Raw genomic sequence first — 20,574 nt, forward strand, 5'->3', positions numbered from 1 at the left:
TAGTCATTAGTAGAAGATTAGTAGTGTCAGTTTGAGAAGCTGCTGTTAGTTCAGCCTCATAGCCAGCTGCTGCTGTAGCAGTGGTTGATTTTAAAGGATTTTTTTTTATTTGTTTTTGATTTTTTGTTTTAGTTGTGATTGTGGTTAATTTTTGTTATTTTTTTTTCGTTAGCGTTAGCAGTTGTAAAATTAGTAATAAATAAAATATATAACATACGGAGAATATATTGATTTAAGTTTTATAAATATTAGTTCAATTGTAGAATTATAAAATGCAATTTATTAGTATTAAAATGTTAAAAAGCGAAGACACAAACCAAAAGACATCTAAGCAATTGTAAAAACTAAATTGCTTATTAAATTTTAAAATGGTTTTAAAGCAAAACGGAGCTTTCTATAAGGATTCAGAATATACTTTATAGGTTAGGAAAATTATGTTTTTTGTAAAAATTTCAAACGGAATGACTAACATATACATATGTTTATAACGTTCTCACGAAGTGTAGTAGACGTTTATCACAAAAGTCTAAATTATTTGTTTTTATATTTTTCCACAAATTCCAAACTATTTTTCTTGAGGATTGTTTAGTAAATTTTTTTTTGTTTTATTATATACCATTTTATGCTGCTAGGATATTTACGAATTTTAAGTAGAATTCATACAAGAAATCCCGTATTCAAAATATAAAAAAATTTGCTTAATACGTATTTCTTTTAATAATTAACTCAATATTATTATTATTATTATTATTATTATTTGAAAAATACGTTTGTTATAAATTTATACCTAAAAGTTGTTATACATTTATTATGGTAGAAAACATACATATTTATCAGAACTTCCTATCAATTTTATATCCATTGAATCACTGTGTATACTTATATACATGCATTTGTTTATCAACATTCGCACCTATCAACATTTCTTATCAACATATTTATGTATGTACGATAGAGGATCAATGATGTTATCAAAACATGTTGCGGTGGAGACCACATTACCAATGTTTATAAACATATTTAATATCTCACCGACAACAAAGTAGTAATAAGCAAATGTGTCCAACTGGTAAAAAGCTTATTCAAACCAACTCTGTTTTAAATGTTGAGGTAAAATTAATGATTATCATAATTAATTATTTATGGAAAAATAATCATTGAGATATGGTGGGAAAAGTTTTAACAACACTAGCCACGAACGTGCTTTCGTTAATGTAAAACTGCAAAAATTCTTTTTTTTTCTCATCGGATTGTGCAACTAATTAGACGTCTTTACTCCTATTACCATTAAAGTTTAAATTAAAATTATACAAGTGATCAAGTTCAAATTTATTAATATTTTGTCAAATCACAAATCTTGGAAATAACTTGAAGGAATACGAAGTGTTAAAGACTACTAGAAGATGGACGTAAATCTTATGTAAGATTGAACTACCACATGGTATAAGATTTGTCCATAATTCTTATGAATTTCAAGTCAAAATTTACTGGAGTTTCACATTGTGTAAACAAATGGTGTTCAATTTTGTTAATTGCTATTGGACAAAATTAATTAATTTCTATATCTCCAATTCAAAAAGTGATGGTAAAACATTGGCTGGTCTATCATCGTTAACAATTTGACTAAATGATAGCCAGCCAAAAATGTTTACTCTTGCATATAGTAATTACCCAAATTATAGTCCTATTGTGAAAAATTTTTTTCAATCACAAAGCAAAGTTTAAGCACGTCCGATAACCTAAAAGCTACAAATATCAACCACCTAATCTAAGCTGAATATAAATTGAATATAATTTCGAAGGCAAAGTCAATATAATTTCACATCTTTCAATTATTTGCAAAAGTAAATTATAATTTAGTTAAAGTTAAATGGATTTTTCTCCATGTGCATTCTGATGCACATAATAAAATATATTCCTTCTTTGGATACATATCTACCTAAAATTAAATAAAACCTTTATTTCATAAGTCCCAGCTAGTTTAAATTAAGTATTTTTTTTTAGAAAATGTTATTTAATTTGATATTTTATAATTGTATAGTTTCGAACATAAGCCATATTGATCTTATGAGTTAAGTTTTGTTATGGTATTAAATATTGTTTTAATATCAAATTTGTTTAAGTATCACAAATAACTTTGCTAATAGTAAACCTAAAGGGAAACCCTAAGCATCTTTATGTTTATACTATAGATACTACGAATTCTTAATACTTTATTATTTTTTTTTTGTACGTATATGCAAGATTTTTGTTTTCATTCATTAACTATCATTTAGTCCAACATCACACCTAATGGAAATCGAGAGGCCTCTGCGACGTCTTTAAATTTGGTGAGTGTAAAATTCATTAATAATTTGTATATAAAAAAATGAAAAATATTACTCTTGCATATTCTCTTAAAAACTAAAAATGAAATAATTAAACTTTATAAAAAATTTAAAAATCAAAAATAACATGCAAATAACAAAAACCACAAAATCGGTATAGAAAAGAAATTTAGTAAAAGAGGTAAAATCAGAAAGAGAAACTAAATTTAGAAAACAACAACAAAAAAAATGAGAACAATGAAACAATATTAATTCAAATAATGTAAATAATAATATTTAAAACAAATGGCAAGAATTTTTATTTTCTCATTACGTATGTACGTATATTTACTTGTTTTGTTGTTCTTCGAAATTTTGTAACTTTATTTTCTTGACAGATCTTATCTCTTAAATCCATTTTACATTTAAATATTTTGAAAACGTTACCGAATCAGTCCAATACAGAATTAACTATTATCGTTATTTTTGTTATTTGTAATTATATTTAAATATTTATACTTATACCTAATTATTAGAGATTGTTGTTATTTAACTTTATAAATTTTGTTTATTATTTTGCTTTTTAAGATACATTAAGTTTATGGGTTGAATCATTTAGAAGAATGAATAAATTTGTGATGAATTGCTAAAAACTTTAATGTTTTCGTTCATGGTGTAATATAAGTGAGGATTAATTTAACGAGGGATTCTGACCAGAAAGATTCGGCAACAGAATATAGGTAGGCGTGGGTTTTGAGCCGTAGATTCCAAATAACAGCATGGAATCTTAACATCGTAGGTAACATTATCACAGACTTGCTTTCTATTATCTCAAACTTAACTATATAGGGGATTTTGTTTTGAAATATATAGTTATGGTGGTCCACTTAAAAATTTTGTTAAATTAATTTCACGGGAGTCTATAGAAATAAATAATATCTGTACTTTTGAGACTAAATATAGGAAGACGCGAACCTCCCCGACCGACTGAAGCTAGTGCATTTATGGCTCCCACAGTCTTTCACTTATTTAGCCTTTTGTCAAGTGATCATTCTTGAATTCACTTACTAAACTGAAATCTTTGATTTATTAAGGATTTATTACAGAAAATGGCGCCCAACGTGGGGCCGAAAGTGTCCCAAAATATTGGTACATGATCGGTTCCGAATTGTAGTTTTATATTAGATTTCATTAATAGCAAAATATTATAGATAATGATTATATTATATTGTTTAAATAAATAACTTGTTATGCACTACAGGATATTTAGGTACTTGAGGTTTGAGTAACCTAACCGTTTTGCCCCTAACTTGTTCTTTTATTTAAATATCTTAATATTAACAGTGTCTATAATATATTTTGCAAAACAGTTATTTGTTAGATGTTCCTATGAAATGCTGCTGACTAAGATACGAGTGACTTTATTCTATTTGAGAAATGTTGCTTGGCATTTTGCCAGATAACATCCAATAGATCAAAGTTGGTACTACAGACTGCAAAGAAAATGAAAATGTATACCTACTAGTTTGTCAAAAGCCTTATATAGAAACATTTCACAAATAATTCCATAGATCAATTTTGTTCTTTTGATGTGATAACTTACCTATTTTAATCCTAACTTAATTATACCATAAAACGAAAATAATAATTCATGAAAAACTTTTATACCTCTTTAAAGAAAACTACATATTTATAATTCGTAGAAGAAGAAAGCTAAATTTTGCTTGTTGAAGTTAAATTTATTATTGTGGTTTTATACTTCTTGATTTCCTTCAAATTTTACGAATTTTGCTTTGCATATACTTTTTTCTGAAATATATTTTTCACGTAAGTTCTGTATCTTTTATAACAATGTCGTTAGAACGAACACCTCCTCATGCATCAATTATGCCCCAAAATCCATCTCCAATAATCTCGATAGCATCGGCACCATCTCAAGCTCCCATAATAGCGTCAGCTTCAAATGAGTTGTGTAGCATTTGTAATGAACGCCTTGACGGCAAAATAGAATGTTTGATTATTGGTAGTTGTAATCATATTTTTCATCGGCCATGTATCGAAAACCATCTTTCAACTGACGGCGAATGTCCGGTATGTCGTTTGCCTTGTCAATTGGCCGATTTAAAACAAATTTCCTTTCCGGGAAAGCCTTTAAAATCAACTTTGCGACGTGGTGGGTCTACGAAACAATACCACACACGTAGTTTTTCAAGAAATTTGTTTAATGAACCATTGACGCCTTCGGTGAATGTAGGAGGTAATACTAATACAGCTACTTTAACCAATCCTTCCAGAAATAATCAGTTATCGACACAAAATCCAATGGAAAATGCATCTTCTAATACTGAGCCGAATTTGGTTCCAAATGTGCCTCAAAATAATCCAGTCAATTATGAGGAAATCAACAGATTGATTGAAAACAATGTTGCTAAATTGTTACAGAACCTCAATCTTATTCCAAGTATTCCTTTAGGAAATCTTCCCCAGAATGTAATGCAGAATAGGCAATCTCTTCTGAACAATTCACATGGGAGAAATACTTCTCAAACACCTCAAACTAATAATAATCCATTGGCAAACTCACACTTTTCCCCGTCTTCGAATATGTCCAACTATCCAAACGACAAAATTACGTCAATCATTCAAAATTGGGGACTTAAATTCGATGGCACGTCAACTGGTTTAACAGTTGAGGAATTTCTGTATCGATTAAAATCGTTAACAATAGACAATTTTCAAGGAGATTTTAATATTATATGTAAAAACCTCCATATTTTGCTTACTGGTAAAGCCAGAGAATGGTTTTGGCGATACCATAAGCAAGTGGACGTTATTAATTGGAATGACTTCAATGAGGCCATTCGATTTCAATACAAAGATTTCAAATCTTCGTTTGACATTCGCGAGGAGATTCGAAATCGTAAACAAAAGACTGGAGAGAGTTTTGATATGTTTTACGAATCTCTTTCTGCCATAATGGATAGGCTTCCAACACCTCTTTCTGAAATGGAATTGATAGAAATAATAACTCGAAACCTAAGACCAGAAATAAGGCACGAGTTACTATACATTCCAATCCACTCTATTCCACATCTCCGAAAACTCGTTCAGATGCGTGAAAGCTTTTTAAATGATGAGTATGTGCGACGAAACTTCTCTGCCAGAACCGCTAACCAATTTCCTCCCAGACGTCATATTGCGGAAATTGATTTTGCTCATGAACAACCAATGCCACTCGACGTAAATGATGAACCGTCAATTGACGCTGTTCAAAGGGACGAAACAACCCCTCGTTGTTGGAATTGTGACCAGTTCGGTCATTATTACCAAGACTGCCTTGAAGAGCGAACAATATTCTGCTACGGCTGTGGGGCCAAAAGCACATATCGGCCACAATGTTCAAAATGTATCGCTAAAAAAGCATCAAAAAACTACAAGAACAATGCTCCAAAAGATCAATGAATAATTCAAATATTAACCCTGATGAAGACTTCGATATGACCCCGGATTCTGAAAAATTGAATAATTTAGTTTGCGATAAATTTCAAGAAAAATGTTTAAATCTGGATAGTGGAAATAATGGCGAATGTTCTAAATATACAATATTAAAACGAGATTGTACTACTACAAATAATTTTTCTAAAACTGATATTTCTAAACTAATTTACCCCAAAACACCATTTCATAAGAAATGGGAGTTATATATTTCTAAGCGGAATGAAATTTTTAGTGAACCTTACATTTCTGAAGTAAATTCCATACGTCTTCCTAAACGTTCTACTATTAGGCTTAGGAATTATTATAAACGTCGAAAATCTGTTTCTAAACTATTAATATCTGCCATAGTTAACAATTCCGTTGATGGTCGTTACTATGCCAAAGTTTCTTTCCTCAATTACACTCAGTATGGTTTAATCGATACTGGTGCAAGTATAAGCTGCATTGGTGCAGACTTAGCAACAGAAAATTTTGCAAAATTTCCGACTTTCTTTAAATGTAACTCGACAGTAAAAACAGCCGATGGTACAACACAAAAAGTGTTCGGTTGGCTGAAAGTAGATGTCACATTTAAAAACACAACTCACACAATTAACCTTTTCCTTATACCAACCATATCCCAAAGATTACTACTTGGGATTGATTTTTGCAAGACCTTTAATCTTTTGCCTAAAATAACTGACACTGAAGATCTTTTAGATACATTTATTCACAGTTTAGATACCTCTACTTCATCTAAGATTATTTTGTCCGAAAACTCTAATAACATATCCAAAAGTCCGTCCGATTGTGTAGAAAAAGGTGATACTAATTTTGATGATTATTTTTATAAATTGACTCCAAGTCAACAGCAACAGCTAAAAGCTGTCATCGCAGTTTTTCCAAATTTCGAAAGCAAGGGCCTTGGTAGAACTAGTTTAATACAACATGAGATTGATGTTGGCAATGCTAAACCGATTAAGCAGAGATTTTACCCCGTCTCACCGGCGGTGGAAAAACTCATGTACTCTGAAGTAGATCGCATGTTGTCTTTAGGTGTCATAGAGCCCTCAACCTCACCTTGGAGCTCCCCCATGAGGCTAGTGATCAAACCCAATAAAGTACGCCTCTGCTTAGACGCTAGGAAAGTAAACGCTGTTACAAAAAAGGATGCATATCCTCTACCCTCCATTGAAGGCATTTTCTCACGTCTTCCAAAAGCAAACATTATTTCGAAGCTTGATTTGAAAGATGCCTACTGGCAGATCGGGTTAACAAATGAGTCGAAGGCTATTACGGCATTCACAGTACCCGGAAGGCCATTATACCAATTTGTTGTAATGCCTTTCGGGCTGTGCAATGCCCCGCAAACCATGTGCCGCCTTATGGACGACATTGTGCCAGCCGATCTCAAGAATAATGTTTTTGGATACCTGGATGATTTGGTAGTCGTGTCGGAAAACTTTGAAGATCATTTGGAAGTTCTGTTGCGAGTCGCCGGACAATTTAGGAAGGCCAATCTGACTTTAAATGTCAGCAAAAGTCATTTTTGCGTGACTAGGGTTAAATACCTAGGTTATGTAATAGGCGACGGGGGAATAACGACTGACCCAGAGAAGGTTAGCGCTATTGTGAATTGGCCTGTACCCTCCAATCTGAGACAAGTCAGAGGATTCTTAGGAATCGCGGGGTGGTACAGGAGGTTTATTGAAAACTTCTCAACAATAGTCTTTCCCATTACTGAGACACTTTCATCTAAAAGGAAATTTGTATGGACCCCAGAGGCCCAAACATCCTTCGAAAAGATAAAATCCCTTTTGACCACAGCACCTGTACTCGTAAACCCCGATTTCAGTAGGAAATTTTTCGTTCATTGCGACGCCAGTGATTATGGCATAGGGGCCGTTTTGATCCAAATGGATGATGAAGGCCTAGAGAGGCCAATCGCTTTTATGAGCAAGAAACTCAATTCCGCACAACGTAACTACAGTGTTACGGAACGCGAATGTCTTGCAGCTTTAGAGGCCATCCAACGTTTTAGGTGTTACCTGGAATTACAGGAATTTGAAGTAATCACCGATCACGCTAGCCTTGTCTGGCTCATGCGACAACCAAATTTAAGCGGCAGACTAGCGAGATGGGCTCTAAAGTTGCAAGCATTCAAGTTCTCTGTAAGCCATCGCAAAGGTCGCGATAACGTTGTGCCGGATGCCCTTTCTAGGATTCCAAGTGATGACATTTCCTCTCTAGAACTAGAATTTCCAAAAATAGACCTTTCCTCTACTCGTTTTCAGGACGAAGATTACGTTAACTTGCGTCATAAAATCACTAATAATCAGGAAAAATATCCTGATATAAAAATAGTTGATGAATTTGTATACATAAGGACACAGCCTTATGATGGAGTAGAAGAGAATGAGGGAAAATCTTGGAAACTTTGGATTCCGCTCCACATGAGAAAAGATTTAATTTCTAGTCACCACAGCTCTTTAACCACATCTCACGGAGGGATGTGCAAAACATTGGAATTACTCAAAAGGTTTTTCTTCTGGCCTGGTATGTCGAAAGATGTACGTGATTTTGTAAGGGACTGCGAGGTGTGTAAAGCGACTAAAGCGCCAAACTTCATAATGAAGCCGGAAATGGGTAAGCAGATAGTATCTGAACGTCCATTCCAAAGGCTTTATGTGGACTTATTAGGGCCATACCCTCGTAGTAAGTCCGGATATATTGGTCTACTAATTGTTCTAGACCATCTGTCTAAGTTCCACTGGTTGCATCCCCTACGAAAATTCTCGTCATCTGCTATCAAAGATTTCCTGGAAAAACAAATCTTTCACACTTATGGAGTGCCTGAGGTTATTGTGAGCGATAATGGCTCCCAATTTAAGGCTAACGACCTTAATGCATTTTTTACGTCATTAGGAATTACTCATGTGTATACCGCGTTTTACTCTCCGCAATCTAATGCCTCCGAGCGAGTAAATCGTTCATTGATTGCCGGAATCCGAGCTTATCTAAAAAGTGACCATACCCGATGGGACGAAAACATAAGTGCCATAAGCTGTGCGTTAAGGAATTCTATACATAGCTCTATACAAATTTCACCCTATCACGCCCTTTATGGGTTTGATATGATAACGCATGGATCTACTTACTCATTATTGAGGAAAATTAAACTTTTGGATGAGCCTTCGTATAAGCTTACAAGGGATGATAGCCTTCAAATAGTTAGACGTGATTTACAAAAACACATTAAAAAAGCATACGAGCATAATAGAGACTATTATAATTTGAGAACTAGACCCCAAACATATAAAATAGGTCAAGAAGTATGGAGAAGAAATTTTGTACAGAGCAATTTCGAAAAACACTTTAATGCGAAATTTGCTCCTATGTTTGTTAAGGCCAAAGTACGCGAAAAACTGGGAAATCATTATTACAAACTAGAAGATATGGAAGGCAAACTTATCGGTACATTTCATTCTAAAGATCTTAAATTATAAACGTTCTTTTTTCCAGTTAATATTGTTAATTCAAGGATTCAATATTACTTGGTTTTGTAGTAGACGTTTATCACAAAAGTCTAAATTATTTGTTTTTATATTTTTCCACAAATTCCAAACTATTTTTCTTGAGGATTGTTTAGTAAATTTTTTTTTGTTTTATTATATACCATTTTATGCTGCTAGGATATTTACGAATTTTAAGTAGAATTCATACAAGAAATCCCGTATTCAAAATATAAAAAAATTTGCTTAATACGTATTTCTTTTAATAATTAACTCAATATTATTATTATTATTATTATTATTATTATTATTATTATTATTATTATTATTATTATTATTATTATTATTATTATTTGAAAAATACGTTTGTTATAAATTTATACCTAAAAGTTGTTATACATTTATTATGGTAGAAAACATACATATTTATCAGAACTTCCTATCAATTTTATATCCATTGAATCACTGTGTATACTTATATACATGCATTTGTTTATCAACATTCGCACCTATCAACATTTCTTATCAACATATTTATGTATGTACGATAGAGGATCAATGATGTTATCAAAACATGTTGCGGTGGAGAGCACATTACCAATGTTTATAAACATATTTAATATCTCACCGACAACAAAGTAGTAATAAGCAAATGTGTCCAACTGGTAAAAAGCTTATTCAAACCAACTCTGTTTTAAATGTTGAGGTAAAATTAATGATTATCATAATTAATTATTTATGGAAAAATAATCATTGAGATATGGTGGGAAAAGTTTTAACAACACTAGCCACGAACGTGCTTTCGTTAATGTAAAACTCCAAAAATTCTTTTTTTTTCTCATCGGATTGTGCAACTAATTAGACGTCTTTACTCCTATTACCATTAAAGTTTAAATTAAAATTATACAAGTGATCAAGTTCAAATTTATTAATATTTTGTCAAATCACAAATCTTGGAAATAACTTGAAGGAATACGAAGTGTTAAAGACTACTAGAAGATGGACGTAAATCTTATGTAAGATTGAACTACCACATGGTATAAGATTTGTCCATAATTCTTATGAATTTCAAGTCAAAATTTACTGGAGTTTCACATTGTGTAAACAAATGGTGTTCAATTTTGTTAATTGCTATTGGACAAAATTAATTAATTTCTATATCTCCAATTCAAAAAGTGATGGTAAAACATTGGCTGGTCTATCATCGTTAACAATTTGACTAAATGATAGCCAGCCAAAAATGTTTACTCTTGCATATAGTAATTACCCAAATTATAGTCCTATTGTGAAAAATTTTTTTCAATCACAAAGCAAAGTTTAAGCACGTCCGATAACCTAAAAGCTACAAATATCAACCACCTAATCTAAGCTGAATATAAATTGAATATAATTTCGAAGGCAAAGTCAATATAATTTCACATCTTTCAATTATTTGCAAAAGTAAATTATAATTTAGTTAAAGTTAAATGGATTTTTCTCCATGTGCATTCTGATGCACATAATAAAATATATTCCTTCTTTGGATACATATCTACCTAAAATTAAATAAAACCTTTATTTCATATGTCCCAGCTAGTTTAAATTAAGTATTTTTTTTTAGAAAATGTTATTTAATTTGATATTTTATAATTGTATAGTTTCGAACATAAGCCATATTGATCTTATGAGTTAAGTTTTGTTATGGTATTAAATATTGTTTTAATATCAAATTTGTTTAAGTATCACAAATAACTTTGCTAATAGTAAACCTAAAGGGAAACCCTAAGCATCTTTATGTTTATACTATAGATACTACGAATTCTTAATACTTTATTATTTTTTTTTTGTACGTATATGCAAGATTTTTGTTTTCATTCATTAACTATCATTTAGTCCAACATCACACCTAATGGAAATCGAGAGGCCTCTGCGACGTCTTTAAATTTGGTGAGTGTAAAATTCATTAATAATTTGTATATAAAAAAATGAAAAATATTACTCTTGCATATTCTCTTAAAAACTAAAAATGAAATAATTAAACTTTATAAAAAATTTAAAAATCAAAAATAACATGCAAATAACAAAAACCACAAAATCGGTATAGAAAAGAAATTTAGTAAAAGAGGTAAAATCAGAAAGAGAAACTAAATTTAGAAAACAACAACAAAAAAAATGAGAACAATGAAACAATATTAATTCAAATAATGTAAATAATAATATTTAAAACAAATGGCAAGAATTTTTATTTTCTCATTACGTATGTACGTATATTTACTTGTTTTGTTGTTCTTCGAAATTTTGTAACTTTATTTTCTTGACAGATCTTATCTCTTAAATCCATTTTACATTTAAATATTTTGAAAACGTTACCGAATCAGTCCAATACAGAATTAACTATTATCGTTATTTTTGTTATTTGTAATTATATTTAAATATTTATACTTATACCTAATTATTAGAGATTGTTGTTATTTAACTTTATAAATTTTGTTTATTATTTTGCTTTTTAAGATACATTAAGTTTATGGGTTGAATCATTTAGAAGAATGAATAAATTTGTGATGAATTGCTAAAAACTTTAATGTTTTCGTTCATGGTGTAATATAAGTGAGGATTAATTTAACGAGGGATTCTGACCAGAAAGATTCGGCAACAGAATATAGGTAGGCGTGGGTTTTGAGCCGTAGATTCCAAATAACAGCATGGAATCTTAACATCGTAGGTAACATTATCACAGACTTGCTTTCTATTATCTCAAACTTAACTATATAGGGGATTTTGTTTTGAAATATATAGTTATGGTGGTCCACTTAAAAATTTTGTTAAATTAATTTCACGGGAGTCTATAGAAATAAATAATATCTGTACTTTTGAGACTAAATATAGGAAGACGCGAACCTCCCCGACCGACTGAAGCTAGTGCATTTATGGCTCCCACAGTCTTTCACTTATTTAGCCTTTTGTCAAGTGATCATTCTTGAATTCACTTACTAAACTGAAATCTTTGATTTATTAAGGATTTATTACAGAAGGTGAATGGTATAATAAACAAATTTGATTTAACTCGAAGCTTAATTCCAGACTAGAAAATCGTTCCGAATGTAGGCGATTTGGAAATATTTCCTTCTAGTTTTTAAATATTTTTAGGATTAAACGATTTTAAAGTATTTTAAATGAATACTTAGTATTAGGAATCTATTTCTTCTATGTGTTTCATTGTATATTTTGGTTTGTGAATTCACTAGAACAAATTATTAAAAATTGTTTTTTAAAGAGCAACAAATATAAAAATGATTTGTGAAACGAGCAGAAATAAAGTGAAATTTGCAAAAAATGCTAAGCTTTTGATAACTGGCAAAGGCATCAAAAGTATTATATTAATACATGGAAATGCAAATTTTCCACATGTTCACACTATAGCCAATTGTTGCTCTTTATATAAAACATATTGTTGATTCCACAAATTAAATACATAAACAAATTAATACCTGATGACAAAATTAAAATAGAAAGAAACATAAATCTGATTGATTTTCAACTTACTTGCATTATTTTTATTTTTATCTAAAGTTGAGGCGGTCACATGTGTTGGTGTCTTAAATTGAGGCTGAGCTACATTATTGTGTTGCGGTGTTGTTGGTGTGGTGGCAGGTGCCGCTGTTGGTGGTGGTATTATAGGAGCTACAGCAGGTTGTACAACTTCTTCAATGGGACGTGTATAAATCGATTTCGTACGTTCGGGACGTGAAGCTATAGGAGGCGGTGGTGGTTGTGGTGTACCGAGTATATCATCCTCATTGGCTGACGAATGTTGTGAGGAAGATGATGCGGTATTGCCACCAAAATTATACGAATGCGATTGACTAATTGTAGCAGGCTGATGATGTTGACCATGTTGCTGCTGCTGTTGTTGTTGTTGCTGATGATGATGAGAATGTTGATGATGCGACTGCTGCTGTTGAAGATGATGAGGTGTATGTAGTTGATGATTGCCTAAACCACTAGATACTAGACCAGATGAGTTATTTAAGCCAACGTTGCTGGAATTCGAGCCACCACCTATAGTTAAACTGCCAATATTGACACCAATTAAATTGCCACCGCTATTGGAGCCGTGTAACTCGGAATCGGTAGGTGTACTGCTGGGACTACTGCTGCTAACACGACTTAAAGAAGAACCTGTATTTAAACAAAATATCAATAAATATATTCAATCATGTATGTATGTCAACAAAATACTCCTCTTACCCGAATGTGTTGTTATGGCATTTGTCATGTATTTGGAACTTGGCCTCTGTTTGGTTGTATTGTCAAACCATTTGAGCACATCTAAAACAGCTTGAGGATTTTTCTTTTGCTCTTGTTTGCTTATGTTTGAATTCATAAGCAAACGTGCCCAGGCCTCTGGCATACCCTATAAAGATTTACAAAAAATATTTACACATATTTAATACCATCCATCGATATTAATGGTTTTCAAATTCATGTTTGCAAAAAAAAATATTCTTTGGAAATAAATATGTATAAAAAATGATCGAAGAGGAGTTTCATTATTACAATACGAGTATGATATCCGCTCGCACGCTCTAGCAGCAGAAAGCTTTGTATAAAACTACACCTATGTTTATATGAATTAATAAATAATATACAAAAAAAGAAATAATTAAATATGTTTTTACATACACATGTACTTTCTATAACCATTTATGGAATTCATAATAATAATAATAACAATAAATATGTATTACAATGCACAGTGTGTTAATGTTGTTAAAATAAACAAAAATGTAGAATTTATTTGTTAAAAAAATATTATGAGAAAAAAGGAAGTTATCAACAAAATTTCATATCAATATTTAAACATCAAAAATATTGATGTCAAAAAGTCTATCAGACACTTATACCGTGAAAAACGAATTAATGATAAACTATTCCATATATGTATATTAAATTCATTACAGTGGGGCAAAGATAGGATTGTATAATATGTATATAATTATTTTTTATTTCATTCAGGATTACTATATATGTATGTAGTTTATTTACAACCTAGAAGAAACCGTAACAGTACATCTTAAAATATAAGTTTTTATATATGTATACATATGTACATATGTAGATCATAAGTTTAAATGTTTTCCATGTCGAACTAATACACAAATTGAAAATACATAAAAAAGTTCATTAAAAAAACAAGTGGTGTTCAGTGAAACAAGTTTAAAACAAATTGAAGCTTTAGGTTTATGATTAGAAGGGTTATGCACCATAACGAGGTGCTACCCTACTCGAAAACCATAAGGTGCAAAATAAGAACATAAATAATGAGGAGAAAAAAGAATGAAAACAGGATAATTCACAAGGGGTTTAAACCCAGAAGATTTGAGTCGATTTCCTAAAGAAAGAAATGTGAGAGAATCTTGGTCTCTCTAGAAAACCCAGTCGAAGAAATTATTAATTCCCCCGATAAAACCTAGTATACTGCGAGTATTAAGTAACTCAATTCCCCCAATTTGACATGGAATCTATTTCCCAGCCATTTCAACCTGAGATTCTGCATCTTCGCATAACCAGCAATAGTCCGGTATATTTCTGCTCCATTAACTGAAATGGGACAGTAATAAATGCCCCGTTAGGCTCCCTGTCAGAATCCTTAGACTGCGCCTGTCAAGTCCTATAAGAATCTTGGTAGCTCTCGCAACAAGTGTTGGCCATAAGACCTTTGATATTTTGCAATACATTCTACTATTCCAGGACTGGTTGATGATGTCACGGATTCTCTCGAATATCAACCTATAATAGCGAAAGTTGCAAGGTTTCACTCTACTGTACTTGTCATCTTCATCAAGGTTCGAACATGAATTTAAATTGCGAAGAATATTGAGCAGAATATAATAAACTGAATTAACTCCATAAATGTTCGAAACATAAACAATTTTTTGCTCTTCGTATGAAAATATTTCTGCCTTATGAGTTTCAAACACCATTTAACCCATTCGCCAGCTGCTGTTTTTTAAAACGGCGAGTTGTGATCCTGCGCTTCAAAACGCAACTCTAAGGAATTTTAGTCTGGAGATTTTAAAGGGCAATCAAACAATTTGAGTCCTATTTTCCGTCAACCCTATTTCGATAAACGTTTTTACCACTTGGACTCCGAATAGAGATTTATTGATACTTGATCCTGTTGTAACGAGATTTTTTCATTGAGGGATAACGAGACATTCTAAGATAACGTTAGTATGGATACATGGTTACAGTTAGTACAAGGCGATGAATTAACTAAGACTGTTACGATGAGTGGGTCTAAAGAATTCGACGCTTTTATTGGTAAGTTCGACAGTCAATGGCGAAACAATTCGGAGGGTAAATCAATCCTTTGGTGAAACTATTGCCACACAGAAGTTGGGGATTTTACATTTGTCTGACGATGATCTTGCTAACAGTCAATAAGTAGCCGTGAAGGAGAAGTCAAGCGAACCTTTACGGGACATTAATACGCTTGTATTATTAAACGAAGGAGGAGAAGGAGGCAAGGAACGTTGAGATCACTCGCCTTTCTGCCCAAGATGTCAAAGGCAGATTTCTCAAAGTTTTCGTCTAGGGAGAGGCTCCTTCTCAGAAGGCACCGTCAAAACGTTGCTAAATTCGATAGAGTTTACGGCTCAGTTGACGACGTTCTGAATTGATCTACTCCCTGGAGATAACAGGTGGATGCTGCCTTCAACCCGGTTTAAACTCAAAAGAGTGATGGGTCGATCGCATTATCAACTGGAGTCTGCCAAAAGGCATAGAGGGTGGTATCCCGAAAACTAATGCGCTCATGAGTGTGATAGATCCCCCAAACCAGTGGATTCAATCTCCGGCTGGCGCTCCTAAGGCTCCCCGTAAGGAGACAACTTAGAGAGTCAGATCTGGAGATGATCAAATCTCTTTATCCAACAAGAAGATGGAGAAATCCACCAGTCAGGCAGTCATTGATCGCAATAATCCAGATGGGGTGATTAGTACCGATTTTTGGCAATCAATTGAAGGTAGGCTGATTGTTGAAATCTCCTTTTTCGGGGGTAGATCGAAGGATGTATCCTTAAGGGCGTGAAGGTTGTCAATTGTGGAAATAAGTGCTTAAAATCTACAATTGGCAAATAAAGCGACATTAACCCAGCACAAAGCTTCCGAACAGTGCAAACCATATTGGTTCACATTGAACCGTAAGTCCTTAGAAGTCCTTGATGGGATGGGAGTGGTTGCTAAATTCAGATTTCGGTTACTGAAACATGACAGGATCAAAAAGCTGTTGGTGATACAGATAAACCTGCATCACTTTAGCCGAGTTAGTAACTTTCTTTAACCGCGATCTGCAACGGAATGCGAAGTAGAAACAAGGTACTCAATTCTCTAGCCGGTAATACATGGGAAATGTTAAAGACAGCCGACAAAGGCGGCTGGGCTATTGGGTTTTGTTGATTTAACTGACCAGAACAAAGAGGAAGAATAGGGAATAATCTACAACACTGCTACAACAACAACATATTCTTGCAACCTCCAGATTTTCACAATGGGATCTTCAATAGATCCAAGAGAACTGGAATTAGCTGCCTACTGCACCTAACTTAAGCTCTCAAAACATTCAAAAGTTCCATAATCTGTGAAGTATTTAAAAGAAACGACCCAAAAAAAATATTCACATTTTGGTTATAACCTGCAGTTATTTCATATATTACTTGGTAATGTGTGGTCATTATCAATCATATTACTTCATTTAGCTGAATAGAATTTGCGGCCAATTGCCTAAAGCGTTTATTTCAGGTGTAACAAATAATGCATTTTTTAAAAGATAAACTATATAAATTAAAAGATAAACTCGATATAAATATCAGTTCTTAATAATGTCTAGAGCAACTGCTATACTACTAGGAATTTGGAAAAAAATTAAATTTTAATATAAAATAAGATCGAATTATTAGATTCAGTATAAACTTAAGATATAGTTGATTCTTGTAAGTATATAATAATATGAGACTTTTGTTTCTACTCTATTAAATTTTCCGTTTTATACATAAGAGACCAATTGAAAATATACTTTCTAATAGTTCCACTTGTTAAAATTATGTGGAAATTATACAATTCTAAAAACAAACTTAAACGCACTTTTTTTTGTAAGTACATGACGTTTAAAGTTGTTCATTTAAACAAAAATTATAATTATTTACAAACATATACATTGAAATGAAAAAAAAGCATTTAGACCTAATAAGCACATTACAAAAAACTGCCATCATTATAAACCTTATTTGCAAAAGAGTACAAAACACAACAAAGTTTTATGGCAATTTCTGTTTGTTGCTATAAAACTTTAAAATTTCAAATCCTTTTGAAAAAAAGTTTTATAAATTAGCCAGTGTGTGATGTGGAAGAGTGAGAGTACATGTAGTGAAGTGTTTTTGTGGGTGTATGTGTACAAGTGAGGAAAAGTTAAAAAAGGGAAAATAAAATTTTAACATAAAACTATGAAAATTTATACAATAAACAAAGTAATTTATTAAAAAAAAGTATAAATTAACACATACATGGGTATTTTTTATAAACATTCATATAAAGTTAAATAATTGTAAGAAATGAATGTTTAATGTAATGAATGTTTGTATGTGATTGGTGATAAAGAGAAAGAAAGGAGGAGGAGGATACATTTGAAAAAGGACTTTTATAAGAGAAGTAGTAAAAGTATAACAAAGTACCAAATACTTACTTTCATTGGCAGCTTAAATATTTGTTTTTAATTATTTTATTTATTTTTTTTAAATATAGTAGAGAAAAATTGTTGGAAAAAAACAAGAAAGAAAAAAAAAGTAAAAATAATATACAAATAACAAAGAAATATCCTTGTCTTTTTTTTAAATGTGTTTTTGTTTAAGGTTTGTTGGGTATGTATTTTTGTTGTAAATGTTTTTTTGTTGAATTAATTTTAAATTGTTTGTTTTTTTCATGTTTTTTTACAATACATAATGTAAGGAGTATTCTTTTGTTTTATTCAGTAAAAGGCAGTTAGTTTAATGCGAATGCAAATGAATCGTAAATAAAAAAAGAGAAAATAAGCCTTAAAGCACTGTAGATACATTAACAAAAGATTTGCATTTAAATATACGGGGGAGCATACGGGTGGATTACATACAAAACGAACCAGTAGAGTACAATAAATATTCTTTATGCGTAAGTAAACTTTTTTTTTTTTTGAAAAATGCATACAAACACCATGTACAATGTGTATTTAAAGTGTAATTTGTAAGAATAAGATTTTGAATTTAAAGAAAAATATATATATTTAAATGCAAGAAATTTTTAAAAATTAATGTTTTTAATATGAATATTTAGAAATTGTTGGAAACCATAGGTTATCACAATGCGATCATCAATATAATGGATATAAGAGAACGTTTTGTGAACCTAAACTAAAACAATTTTATGTCCCTATAAGCTTTTAAAACATTCAAAAGTTCCATAATCTATTTTTTTTTTTAAATTGTGGATCCAATAATTTATTCAGTACTGAATAAACGTTGTAAGGGAAACTAAAATTCTACTTTAATCGAAATATTTTTCAAATGTTAAAAATTTTATATAAATTTTAAAAAAACTATCTATATAATTCTTCGCCACAAATTGTTTGTCTATTGTATAGGCGCAGAATATCTGGAGTATTCTTTTCCTGCTTTCCTTATATTAGAGTACGACCCAATTCAACATAATGTTCGTTAACGAACACCAAAACCGAACTTTGACCAATTTTAAAGTTCGTACTTTTCTATGGATTTCAAAATGTTTGTTGAACCCAAAATTATCATTATTAAATGAAAAACATGCATTTATGATTAAAAAATGTATAAGAAGACACCTTCAAAATATTAACAGCGTTCTTTAATATGGACTGGGGTCAATAATGGACTAAACTCTTTCGTACCCCTGAGAAATTCCATTAACCAACCATATTTGTTAAAATTCTCATAAATTTTAAACGATCTGTAAGAGTGTAGGAGGATAGGGTCAATTAAGAACCGACTTTTATAAAAATTTGTTTCCTAAAAAATTAAATTTTCTAAAGCGCACCTTATATGGGGCAATGTTAAAATTTGCACCGAATCTGTCCATTTTTAATACCAAACTGCTTCCGTTTAGGTCCTATCTTGTTTTCAACAGACAGACGGACATAAAGACATCAAAACCGACATCTGAGGAGATAAAAGGCTCATGAGCCTTTAAATTCCGGTTAATCTTTAGGTCCTGATGGAATTCCACCGAAATTCTGAAAACGAATGTGACCCTAACAACGAGGTTACTAAAATCGCTAATTCCTATTGGCTGAACGAAAAATTGGCGGTGATCTCAGAGAAGGCCTAATTATAAAACTTTGGAAAAGGGCTGCAAGTTCCCTCAAACTGGAGGGAAATAAATCTTTTAAACATGATGAACAAGATTATTGTCCATATACACATATACCATAAGCGAATCGCGGCTATTATCGAACACCAGCTAAGACGTGAGCCAAGGAGGTTTTAAACCGAACATCACAAAAACTCAGAATAGATTGATTAAAACAGAGCAAGCTTTTCGTACACTTAATATATTCTGCAGATCACAAAACATCCCAACAAACATCAAACATAAAGTTTTTAACTCCATTGTAAAGGCCTTGCTTCTATATGGCTGCGATACATGGAACATGTCCTGTCGAAAAATGAGCAGTTTACAACCTTTTGTCAAGCTTTTTTGACTCAAACGTATTCTCAGAATTTTCTCGTCAGTCACTGTCTTAAATCTGGATCTATGGAAACGTACTGATCAAGCTCCAATTCATATGTACATAGTACGTTCGCGAAAATTTGGTTGGCTAGGGCACACTATGAGAAAGCCAAGTACTGATCTGTCCCGGCAAGCCTTCGAATTCAACCCCCAAGGCTCTAGAAAACCTGCAAATACTTGTGGATGCCAGATAGAAAGCGAGTTGCAGGAATTTGGAGTTTCATGGAGCGAGATAAAGATGATGTGTTGTGATAAATAGAACTGGAAATTCCCTGTCTTCGACTGGGAATTAAAGGACTAAATATATGCTAGTGTCATATATGATTCGAATTTGAAAACACAATCAAATGGTTGAGCCATCATGCTTGTATTATGTATAGACCCCTTAAGAACTTTATTTAACCCTTAAATGCATAGCGTTGTATATATGGTACATGAGTTTAAATATTTTTGAACGATATTGACACGGACATTTCGGCTAGGGCTGTTTGCTAGCTTTCTTGTTTTTA

At 31.9% G+C, this 20,574-nt stretch overlaps 1 protein-coding gene across 2 annotated transcripts in view; it reads right to left on the reverse strand.

The window, feature by feature from the left end:
- Positions 1 to 20,574, reverse strand: part of LOC119604717 (serine/threonine-protein kinase PAK 1) — a 43,909-nt gene that overhangs the window by 4,629 nt on the left and 18,706 nt on the right. For both annotated transcript variants that reach the window (XM_037957525.1, XM_037957516.1), the window contains exons 4-5: positions 13,523 to 13,688; positions 12,818 to 13,453 (exon numbers count right to left, since the gene is read on the reverse strand). In XM_037957525.1, coding sequence (XP_037813453.1) covers positions 12,818 to 13,453; positions 13,523 to 13,688 — 802 coding nt within the window. The remainder of the gene's footprint in view (positions 1 to 12,817; positions 13,454 to 13,522; positions 13,689 to 20,574) is intronic.

This window comes from Lucilia sericata, unplaced genomic scaffold (assembly GCF_015586225.1).
Source record: "Lucilia sericata isolate MDLA Ls3-8-SP2 unplaced genomic scaffold, ASM1558622v1 Contig000014F_arrow, whole genome shotgun sequence".
NCBI classification, from domain to species: Eukaryota; Metazoa; Arthropoda; class Insecta; order Diptera; family Calliphoridae; genus Lucilia; species Lucilia sericata.